The sequence below is a fragment of the Electrophorus electricus genome, chromosome 4 (assembly GCF_041902795.1).
Source record: "Electrophorus electricus isolate QZ-2024a chromosome 4, ASM4190279v1, whole genome shotgun sequence".
Taxonomy (NCBI): domain Eukaryota; kingdom Metazoa; phylum Chordata; class Actinopteri; order Gymnotiformes; family Gymnotidae; genus Electrophorus; species Electrophorus electricus.
In genome coordinates, this window is record NC_137500.1 from 24,492,501 (window position 1) to 24,504,547 (window position 12,047).

Sequence of the window (12,047 nt, forward strand, 5' to 3'; positions counted from 1 at the left end):
CTGCGGATTTGTATTTTATCTTTTGAGGCATTTCAGGCTACTTGTGACGATTAGATGGGGTACCAGGTCTTAGAGAACTCGTTTCTCTGACGCAAATGATCAGACTGGGTACTGAGTGTTGGGAGATTCTTTTTTTCCCTGATGCAGGTGGCAACAGCTTCCAGTGGAGGGCAAATTCTTCTCAGAATGCTTTTTTTTTACTTCGCAGTATATTCGTTTGACCCAGAGTACTGACATAGGATCCGCTTTAATCTTTCATTTCCTAATAAATAAATGTATATATTGAAAGGAAGCTGATGCAAGATCAGTACTCTGAGCCACTTTTATAGGCTACATGATGTGTCAAGTTCTGGGTTTAACCTTGCTCTGAGAAACGGCCTGAGACTCTGTCCGTCGTCGTAGTATTCCCCTATAGAGACTTTGCGGCGGGACAAAGTTACTGTCCCCCATGTGTGCCTTTATTTAAGGTGTTTTTTTCTGGGCTGCCTGTCATAAGCTGGATTTACATGTGTCGAGTCATTCTGAATGGAAGAGTCCAGAAAGCCTCGTACCGTACAGCTGAGATGCAGGGGAGAGAGGGGCTTGGAGATTCGTAGGGAAACGTAGGCATCACTGGAATTATCTGGGAACCGCCAATGCAGTAACTCGTGCCCGACACTTCCAAGGTAAGCAGTGTTTCCAAGGTGGGCAGCATCTACACTGATTAATGGTTCAGGGACTAAGGGTGCAGAGAACTGATCAGCACATCCTCTGTGCTCTTCCATGCAGTACCACTTCGTTTAAAAAAAACTTAAATTCTAGTTCCGTTTTACACACTCTGTGTGTGTGTGTGTGTGTGTGTGTGTGTGTGTGTGTGTGTGTGTGTGTGTGTGTGTGTGTGTGTGTGGACAAGTAACGTCACATCTCCTACTGCTGTCAGCCCCACGTTCGAGGTTTTGTCATTCACGCCGAGCCCTCTTTGGTCTGGCCCAAGCCAGTCCATGATTCTAACACTCCTGGGAGACTCTGTGTCAGGAACCAGAAGAAGAGAGCTGACTTTAAACAGGGATCTACATTCCAAAGTAATTTCTGTGAAATTGCTGTGTAGAAAAATTTATGAATGTATTGTATTATTTTTATTTTCAGCCTTTTGTTTTTTTGAAAAATAAAGTTTTATGCTGAACCAAAGCTATCGTATTGATATGAGCCCGTATTTTCCATCCTATGATATTACAGTAAAGCGTTAAGTCAGACTCGTGCTGTTCCACAGGTCTCCATTAGAGGGCGGTGATGCACACAAGCCGAACGTTACACAAGTGTCCATTTCTCTTCACTGAACATGAAAAATGGAACGGGTTTATAAAGCAATAACTTATGTACATATCTTTAACTGTATATGCTCATTAGATTATCATTTAAATTATAGTGCAGTTTACATAGTGATTCATAAGGTTATACAACACTAAGCATCTGGCAATTAATTGCTGTCTCTACCTTCAAGTCATAATAAAGGGCGAATGCTTGTTTATCAGGAACATGATGTTGTTTATGGTTCATATTCATTTATAGTACATTTGGTGATGTTGTGATATCCTCTATACATTTTTTACCCAGAGGTGTAAAAAAACTCAGAAAAATACCCAAGTAGAACTGAAATAAGTCTTCCAAAAATCAAAGCAGATGTTAAGTTCTCACACGTCATTTGATGTTGCTGACAGCTACACACGCAAAATCTGAGCCTTCCGAATCACGAGAATGAGCTCGAGGTGTTTCTCAGTCTCGTAACATTCTTCCAGCTTTTCCTACCAAATGAATACATTGCCTTTTAAGCGCAGCACCATTTGAGGAAAAAAAAAACAAAAAAAAAAAAACATGCTAGAACGACAACACCCATCTATTCCACAGACGTTTGCCGTCCCAGGGACGCCCAGACGCGGAGTGCCGATTGTATGCTGTCTGCAGTGTTCACTCAGAAACGTGTGTCACTACTATGATGGCACCCTGCGCGAAGCGGCTCTTCTCCTCGCGGTGGGGAGTCACGGGGCCCGCAGCCCGTTCCCTCGCTGCTCCGGTACGTTGGTGGGTAATGCAGGCGCGTAGCCAAAAAAATATTATGTAATGGCTGGATTGCGCTCCTGCGAGTCCCGCCCTTGTTCTCTCTCTGCCTCTTCTTGAAAGCGCTAGTTAGGACATGTCTGTCTTTTGTCTTTTTTTTTTTTCTTTTGCCGTTAGCGCAATACTACGCTGTGTAAAAAAAGGTTTGACAGTTTAGACAGTTGTTTAGATTGTAACGCAAATAATATATCATCCAAATAAATAAACAAACAAACAGGCAAAAACGCGCGGTGCGCAAAGTCCTAGAACTTTTCGGGGTTAAGAGTTAAGAAACTACTTATTCATTTAATCAACTTTGCCACACCTGAAAAAAATTATTTATTTTTTTCTTCGTAGTGCTCACCCCTGTAATGAGTCTGGTATGTGTTGGTGTATATTCTAATTAATGTAATCACTGTAAATGGGGGGCGGGGGGACTTATCTGACTATAGATACCCAGTTTTGCCCAAACGGCATTCGATTACAAACGGTCTGTAACTTGTAGTGAAAGTCTGATTGGCTCCCCAGTGACGTAGTCCGGATTGGTCTCAACTCCGTAGCGCTCTCCCTCGCGTTCACTTCAGTTCAGTGCGGGTTTTGGGAAAGGCAGGAGGCGAGCCGTGTGTGATGAAAAATATCGCCCGTTTTAGGTTATTTCTAAACTCCGTGTTAGGATTTTTGGATCTAACCTAACCGATTAATGGATTGCAGAATTAACACAAGTCCCATTTTTATCGACTTGCAAGCACAGTGTGATCCGCAGGAGAGTTGGGAATCCCAGGACACTACCTCTCCACCAAAAGGTGAGCTGTTGTCGATGAGCTTAAAATGTTAATATGTCGAACATTATTCATTAGCTAAAAAGTGAGTTACCATAAGATATAGTATTTATACGCGAGTGGCACATCACGCTACTTCAAAGCGCCTCGTGAATGTCAGGAGAGAAGCGTAACCAGTAAAACCAGTTTGGACGAAGAGTTTCGCTGCAGCTCCCTCGACATTCTGCTGCTAATAGAGCGAGCCAGCAATGGCAGGAGGGAGCAATTCAAATATGAAAACTTTAGAGGACTTGACTCTGGACTCTGGCTACGGGGCAGGAGACTCCTGTAAATCTCTCAGCCTCTCCTCCTCCAAGTCAAACTCGCAGGCGTTCATGAACACCCCACACCGGGGTAACTGGTGGTACTACTCTGGATCAATGAACAGCCGAAACAACAGCTGGGACACTGTTAACACGGTTCTTCCAGAGGACCCCGAGGACATTTTCTCCAAGTGCCCACGTTTACCTGAGCTGGAGGAGTTCCCGTGGACAGAGGAGGACGTAGGGAAAGTCCTGCGCAAGGTCGCAGGGAAAGGCACCCCGTTCTCCGCGGAGACTTCCCGGAGGCTGTCCACTCTGATGCGCAGGGCCCTCATTCGCATCTCCAGGGAAGCACAGCGGCTGAGTGTCATGCACTGCCGCTGTACCCGCTTCGAAGTCCAAAGCGCGATCCGACTGGTGCTCAGCTGGGCGCTCGCGGACCACTGCGTTTTGGCGACTGTGAAGGCCATCTCAATGTACAACATGAGCGCCGGAGAGTTACTGCGTAAGGGCAAGTCAAGCCGGTGTGGACTAATTTTGTCCGTGGGTCGTTTCTTTCGCTGGATGGTGGACACCCGCATCTCGGTGCGCACCCACGAGTACGCGGCCATCTGCCTGACCGCCTGCATGGAGGCTCTCATGGAGGAAGTGGGCATGCGAGTCCTGCTGGCGGAGCGGCAGCAGGGCGCGGACAGCGGGGCCTGTGGTACCCCGCTAACGGCCGAAACTCTGGAGGGAGTCGTGAACAACGACGCTGAACTCTGGGGAGTCCTGCAACCCTACGAGCATCTCATATGTGGGAAGAACGCCAACGGTACGTGCTACTTTTTTCCCTTATAAAATACGATTTCACAATAAATAATGACGCCCACCCACCAAATATTTATAAATGCGCCAGTGAACACGGTAAACATCTTTTAAAACTGCGTTGTTCTGGAATGTAAAATATTAGCGCAGGTTTTAGTCAGGGCAAACGAGCGGTCCCAGGGCGAGGTCTCCCCTGGAAAAGGGTGTCGAGTGCCGCTCAGGTAGTGTAGCTGTCGCCTCCGTGCTCTGGTGACAGGCTTATCTCAGTGCAGGCTCTGTGCAGACTTGCTAGTCCAGCTGCAAGTCCACTTCTCTTCTCATATCCCTTTCATTGACTGGGTGCCAGTGTGCGCTGTAATTACCATGTGTCTGGTTTATCAGTACTGGCTCTCAATGTGCATGTTCGCAGGCTTACAATAGTGCTTTGTTTCCATTTCAAGCTGTGAAGGCTTAGTTTTCTGCCCAGAGAAAGAAAACAAACAGTACCAGGCTTTTGGTGTTGGCGGTGTATGCGAGTGTGTGGGTGTGTTTGACAGTTCTATACATGAGTTATAGGTAACCACAGTGGCTCCCGCAAAGTTTTGCTTACGGATGTATTTTAAAATAAACCGCGACGATGTCATGTGAATGCAGAAAAACGCAAGTTTAAAGACTTTGAGAGCGTGTAAGGGATGCGCGGTGTTTGTGCAGTTATTTTGCTTTTGGTAGGAAGAAAGCAAGCTTGGGAGACCTACTTCGCCACTGAGCGCCCTCAGCCAGAGCAGGCCGGCATGGGCAGTCAGTTCAGGGTAGCCTGCAAACAGGGATCGATGTGCTTTTACTTATGCTGGGCCAACATAATCCTGCACACACATATACATATACATATACACACACACACACACACACACACACACACACACACACACACACACACACACTCACTCACTCGCACGCATTCTTCCCATCTGATCCATGGACATTCGTTCAGTTTGCTCGACGAAGTACAAATAAAACATCACGGAAGTCGCATTGAGATGAATCATAGATGGCGTCAAAGTTGGGCTGAGTAACATCCGAATAATGTTTTATTGACTTATTCATGATCACGATGACCCCAGGCAGTACTGTCACGTACCCAAATCACGCACAAGGATAAGTTCGGGAACGTCTGTGAGGTGCCCTTTAATGAACTGTGCCTTTTACATTCTGTGCCGTACAACTTGGGGATTGTTCCAACAGTGACAGAAATTGTGCTCTCTGGTCAAACCCCGCTATCTCGTTCTCATTTTCTTCTCGTTATAAAAGTGTCTCTTTTATGTGTCAAATCGTACATCTGGAAGTGGTTAAGACACAGCTAACGTCTCTGCCTCCAGTCATGGAACCCCCCCGCCTCGCCTCTTTTCTATTTAAGCCTTTCTTTTCCTGTAGCGCTTTGCTGAACACATGGCCTTAACACGGGCTCTCGCATACTGCCTGTGCCATCTAAACTGTACCGTATCACAGTAGATAAATGGAATCTCTCTCTCTCTGTCTCTGTTGGATAATTGCTATTGATATTCATGCTGCATCTGAGTAAGCAGAATTCATCTATTGATCTCTGGAAATAATGGATGCCATTGAATTATTGACATGTGCGGGAGTGGTACGTTCCTGGTGCCAGTCGCCCTCAGCTGAAAGTGCTCAAGACCCAAAGCAGACTTGGCCTGGCTCGCGGCGGGGGGGAAAAATCCGACCCTAAATATACCACTTTCATCCCAAGATTATTTACTGAATACGGCCATGTGAAATAGAAGCTACGTGCACTTGTGTCTTGCACTGGTGAGGGTTTATTATAGTGCCGCGGACCTAAGGCAACAGTAAGAGCACCAAGCTTCCACAGTCAGCTGCCTGGTTTGCGCGTTTCCTGTCCACGCCAGGGGCAGCTAAGCAAGCAGCGTGCGCCACTAATGGCCGCTGAGCTAAAACGATCCTCGGCAAGGGTGCTTCTTATTAGATTAGCATTCATATGATCCCACTGCTCCCTTCTTTCGTGTCTGGGTTGCGCTTGAATGCACCGTGGCGTCAATGCACCGGATCCGTCTCTAGGATCTCTGCTATCCTGCGTGCTTATCTGCCTGCTCCCCTCCCGTGATAACAGTGCGATGAGTAATTGTGTACCGTGTTTGCAGAACGGGACGTCGTTTGCTTTATGTGGGCGAGCGCACAGAGCAGCGCTCATCTGTGTCTGGCTCGAACATTTGCATAAAGCCGCTAAATAAAATCAGCAAGAGTTTGGACGTTTGCCAATTTTTAATAACAAGTTAGCTAATGCCAACAAGTGAAGCTAATTAACGTTCATTCCCTGTCTTTAAAAATATATACATTTTCATTTGGTTCATTAGGTCTGCTTTCATTTGAAGAGGATGTTTCTTAAGCGATATTAGCATTTGAATCAAACTGAATCGAAATAGAATCTAAAGTGAGTAGATTCAGGACCTTGTCAGTTGAATCAGTATTGCTGAGTCTTCATATGCAGCAGCAACCAACCCGTGCTGGGCCCGTTAGCCCGGGAAGGTCCGTGTGCCTGGGGCTGATCTGCACGTGGCTGCAGGGCCGGGCCCCAATGCCTCTTCATCTTATCCCACATCCCAGAACTGGGCCTGTCGCCATGGCAACCCAGGCCCCATTGAAATCAAAGCCAGGATGGGAAGATGGCCAACAACGACAGACAGGAGTTTAAAGTCAAGGCAAATTTTTAGTGAGGAGAAAGGGGCATCTGTCTTCTCGGGGTTTTTTTTCTTCTTCTATGCCATGGAGAGAAAGGGAATGAGAAAAGGAGTGTGATGGAGGAATAACTAGGTCTCTCTGCATCGTGTTTGCCTCCCTACTCATATTTCCCGTTTCTTCATGCGAGCAGACGTGCTGTCAGAGGACAGAAAGAGAAGCACCTTCTCCACTATTGCAGCCACTTGTCTTTCACTTCTAGCCTTCAGTACAGTGACTTGGCAAGATTTCATATACTTTCCTTCCATTCAGTTATTTTATAGATTTGTTTGGGGATAAGTATGAGCACACACTGATTTATATGTAAAGAGACTTCGGTTGGTTCGGTGGATCAAACAGTGATTAGCTCTGACTAATCCCAGCTGGGTTTTGGAAATTTTTCCATAATAATGACTCATCTTAAAATCCTGCATTGGCATATCCAGCTCATAACACAAAAGCCTCTTTTATTTCATTGGTTGATACTTTTTTCTTCTTTTTGCTCAGTCTTGATCCAAGGCTGATTTGCTCTGGATTAGATGAACAACCTTCAGTTAGCAAAGCACAGGGTTACAGATTGTTTTGAGCACTCAGTGACATCATCTCATGTGCAGAGTATGGAGGAGAATATAACGGATTACTGGCATGAGCAAGCACAACCTTTCCTCTTGTGTCGAAGCATCAATACATGTCAATAAATCAATACATGTTGTTTGTTTTCGTTTTGTTTTTTTAATCAGGGTTTTGTCTATTACATTGGCTCCTAAATCCCATCACACACAAGACAGTTGAATTAATCAGAAACACAGACTAGCAAACACACACACACACACACACACACACACACACACACACACACACACTAGGTGTATGCTGTAAATAAATAGCCTTCAAGCCCACAAATGTATGAGGCCTTCAACCCATAAGCCATGAATGTAACCCGGACCGATGTACTTGGCTCTTAAAAGCAATAATCACAAACAGCAGTCCCTTCGTCCAAATGACTTCTGTAGCAATATGTTTTTATGATGATACGCATCTTAGAGGCAAATGAACATGAATGAAAGTTTAATGAAGTCAGAAGGACGTGAGGACATGTGCAGCAGTGGCTCTTTAACTAATGGGAGACCAACCGTTTGTGTCTCTGACATTACACACCCCAAAAGTCATGCCATCTATTTATTGCACTCAAAAGGAATGTTGGTTGAGAAAACCACACAGCATGGAGACATGTCCCAAAGGACAGAAACTACAGCTCCCCGAGACATTTTTAGCTTGAACAGAGATGGAGATCTCCACGGTGAGCACCCAGCGATGTGGTAGACATTTGTGAAGCAAGTACCTGGAACAAGAGAAAAGCTGGAGATAAATGAGTTCGCACATGCTCTCAGCCAGGCTGTTGGGAGGGGTGCCATCTTTCCTTAACCTTTGTCAGTTAAGTCCGGTAGGGATCCTTCCGATTCATCCATGATGCAGAGAGGCCGGCTGCTTTAATGGGAGCGAGAGCCTCTGAGTTTGGGGAGAATTCTGTAAAGAAATGCAAAGCGTTCTGACTTTTTTTTTTTTTTTTTTGTCTTTCCTTGGTGGAAAACCCATGCAAGCAGAATGCAAATGTGAACCAGTGCCAGACAGACCATCAAAACAGACATTTAACAAAGCAATATATTGCGAGAAATCTCACACTTTGTTAGGAATTTCCCCTACATAGAAGCCCCTGGCAAGAGGCGGAGGTGGTGGGAATTGCATGGCATGGGTATGTACAGGGAGTGGAGGAGGAGTGGAGGTTGTGTGGACTGCCCACAGACACAATACAGGCTGCCCACATTTTCTCACTTTGACGTCAAAGATTCCACGATTGTATCAGACAAATTAGCGTGGCAAGAATCAGGGCATGTTACATCTGAATCTTGTAGAACGTTGGAGAATCTTCTGTCCCAGTGGCCTGGAAGGGTTGAGGTGGCCACTCTGTGCTGTGTGGAAAGGCTTCACCTATTAGGGTGACCCAAGGTCGAGTTTGAGAAATGTTTTTTCCTCATGATGGAGATGCGCCTTCCATTAACCTGCCCCCTCCGCTCCTGAGGATGAGTGGTAACGTCTGAAATTAGCTGCAGCCTGCAGCCTACAGCTCACTGCCGACCCCTGACCCCTTCGAGCACGCGGGTGTTCCGCGAGACACTCAAATAAATTCGCTCATCTCGTCCCCGTCTGGACTTTAACGGCCTCCTTGGGATTGCGCGGGACCCCGGCACTTATTACTTGCACCTGTTGGGAGAGCGGGGATGTGCTTGCAGAGGCTGGGGCCTGCCGCATAGATAACAGTGGCTTCTCTCAAGCCGGGCAGCCGTCAACGGTTGTTATGAGCACTGCCGATGGAACGCACATGTGGCAGAGGCATGTGCTCTATGTATGCACGACCTGAATGTGTACAGAGCAGAGCCGTAACCCTCCCGACGCGATCGCAACTCCGAGGAAGGGATACGCATCTCAATCCGAGCCGTCGTTAACCCTTTCCCTTTGTTTGTGTAGAGCGTTTTCCTCTACCCTTTCCGCAGCCCTGGAGAAGCGAGACGGGCCGGCTGGAGCGTTTGAGTTTGTCCCGAGCGTTTTATGTGTGTATCGCTTTGTTCTCCGCCGTGGGGCTCAGCCCCCTTTTGTCGCCCTGTTAATCCGCCGAGGGGCTCCGGGGGGAGGAGGCGCGTGACCGGACAACTCCACCCTCAGTGAGGAGAACAGGCCACCCTTGTGGACAGATCAGTTTGAGGGCCGTCCCATCTGGCCCGTCCCCCGTCATGTAATAGAGGACATCTGCACGTGAAGCTGAGACAGAGAAAAAGCTAGCGCTATGATCTCCCTCGATTAACTCTCCATCATTAAAGAGAATTAAAGCTCCGAGTTAGAGGAGCAAACTGTGATTAGGCCGGCTGTGTGAGATACTGAAACTGTTTTGGGCGTTGCCTCGGCAGAGAGAGAGGGGGAGAAGGACAGAATTCCAAACAGGATTCCAAAGAATCAGGTAAAAGATCCAGATCGAGTCGCAGCCAGCAAGTTTCTGTTGTGTACAGCTCAGTGTGCGTTGCAAATCATTACTTTTTGTTTTATTCTTTATTTATTTTTGGACTCCTCTACTCTAAAAGTAAAGTGTAGGGTAATTGAAAAGTTCCCAGTGATGAAGCACTGATTTATTAAGGCTCATTTTTCCACCTCCCGGTTGTGCTTAACATTTGGCAAACAAGTCACCTTTTTGTTCGTTAACTTTTATGGGCCATGTTAATAGGAAAGCACTCTGGCATCAGAGTGTTTAACAGGTACACTTCAGAGGAATGGTTTCAGCGGGTATGTAATAGTTCACCGGTGCCTTCGCTACAAATGCGTCACGTTATAAATAAACGAAACCTTGGCTCTCTAGTTGCATGAACTCTGGAAACCTGCTGAAAGGTTAAAGAGTGGACCAAGCACGACCGATGACTGACACAGTACAGCATTTATATTATAAAGTAACTAGGTAAGGCCGGCTCTTTTCTCGGAAACACGTCGTCACACTCAACTCTCTCCAGGCCATGGAAACCTTCGCATTAGCGTTCGTTCTTGACCCCTGCTTGGTTCCGTACCAGAGTTCCTTGCTGCTGCAGGTGCTCTGTACGTTATTTTCTGTGCACGCCATGGTGATTTCAGCCCTCTGCTATGTGCATCAGCCCTGTCTCTCACACAGCCAGTGGCTGGGCCTGACCGGGTCCTCGTGCGCTAAGCGCTTCGCGTTCTGCCTCAGCTCTGCGGCGCGGTGCCGCTGTGCCAAGCCTCAGCTGCTGGCCCACATGTGAGCCTTGAAATGCCATCAGCTCGCCGAGGTAAGACCATAACAGCTGGAAGTTAAAGGCCTGTACCCTCTCTCTCTCTCTCTCTCTCCCCCTCTCTCTCCCCCCCCCCATCTCCTTCTCTTTCCCTCTCTCTCTCTCTTCTGGGCTCATTTGCGGTGGTTTCGTGTGTTCTTCTAGGGTTCTCCACGTTTCATTCTTACAGGAAAGGATCTGAGGTTTACCTAGGTGTGGACTGTTTCCACTGCTCCGAACGCAGCCGTCCGGCAGTCCTGATTGCGTGAGAATCTGAGCGAGAGGGAGTCCTGAAAAGTCACGCAGCATGGAAGAGGCCTGAGGCGCGCCACGTGCGGCTGGATGACAGAGCGCGGTGCTCGGGCTCTCGCTGTTCGGAATTGGCAGTGGCAGGATGCTCCCACAGCACACGGTCGGAGTTAGCACGGAGCGGAAGTGGTGTAGGAGTGCAGCGATTTTCCTCACTTCCCGTCCAGGACAAGCTGGGAGCAGGCTCTTCTCTCCTGGCCCCAAGCCCGCATCCGATTGTTCCCCCAGCGGGAGAGCTGTAGCGTGGACTTTTGGTCGATGGCTTGACCTCAAAGAGCTCGTAATATTTATGTCGAAACTCATGTGAAGACGGAGAGAGGAGCTGCTACTTTGCAGATGTGATGAAACAAAGAAAGAAAAAATGGGAATAAATCACTACGGAGGCAGTAAAGGGATGAACTGTGGTGTTTTCCTTTACGACCTAAGCTGCCATTATCCGTATTAGCAGTGTACTAATGCGGATAATCGTCACACGCTTTGGGCTCCAGGGCCTCGGTGCCAGAGCAAGCCTGCCATCATGTGACTCAGTTGGCAGTTAGTTGACAAGTCTGTCAGATTCACTTTCTTCTCCCAAAATGGCAGCAAGAGAAAACCAATTATCACCTTCCCACTTTCCAAATCTCCTCAGAGGAACACAAAGAGACACATGGGATTGTCAAACCAGTTGATACTCCTGCGCCGCCTCATTATCACAAAATCCTGCCATTCCTAAAGTTAGGGGCTGCGTCTGCCGATAAATTGCAGGCACCTTTCCCCACTGAGTCATTATGTAGGGCCCAGAGTCATTACGTAGCTTCTAGTCATTACAGAAAAAAATATCTTCTAGAACTCAACCCAACCCCATCCATATGGTGTCCTGCGATGTCTCGGAGCTGGCCTACCCGGAACGTTCCAGTAAAGACGTGTTCTGCAGAGAAATGAGTGGGCAGACCAGCATGCGTGCCCGAGAAGGAAAAGAGCTAGACATTCCCTGTGAGATCCCTCTGCTGTTTTGACGTCGGCAGGCACAAGGACACACTAGCGGGTCCGTGCAGGAGCCAGGTGTTGATTTAAGGGCGGTGGTTCCATTGCTGGTGTGGGGCTGTCTGGGCCAGCTATGCTCTTAGCACACTGACAGGCCATTGGGGGGTGGGAAAGAGGGGGAATGAAGACTAATTTGGCCCAGGGAACTGGCTGGCTGGGTGCAGAGGAGCTGGTGCTGAATCTGACAGATGGATGCTCTCCCT

At 47.6% G+C, this 12,047-nt stretch overlaps 2 protein-coding genes across 5 annotated transcripts in view; both read left to right on the plus strand.

Moving 5' to 3' along the window:
* Positions 1-891, plus strand: part of b4galnt4a (beta-1,4-N-acetyl-galactosaminyl transferase 4a) — an 81,196-nt gene extending 80,305 nt beyond the window's left edge. For all 3 annotated transcript variants that reach the window (XM_081712853.1, XM_081712855.1, XM_027016399.3), the window contains one exon: positions 1-891. This exon is cut by the window's left edge and continues 1,015 nt beyond it. The gene's annotated coding sequence lies outside the window, so the exon portion shown is untranslated.
* Positions 892-1,906: 1,015 nt separating this feature from the next.
* Positions 1,907-12,047, plus strand: part of abtb2b (ankyrin repeat and BTB (POZ) domain containing 2b) — a 33,811-nt gene continuing 23,670 nt past the window's right edge. Inside the window, exon 1 of one of the 2 annotated variants that reach the window (XM_081712859.1) lies at positions 1,907-3,968. In XM_081712859.1, the coding sequence (XP_081568985.1) occupies positions 3,101-3,968 (868 nt within the window). In that variant the 5' untranslated portion in view covers positions 1,907-3,100. The remainder of the gene's footprint in view (positions 3,969-12,047) is intronic. The other variant, XM_027016409.3, reaches the window with a different exon arrangement.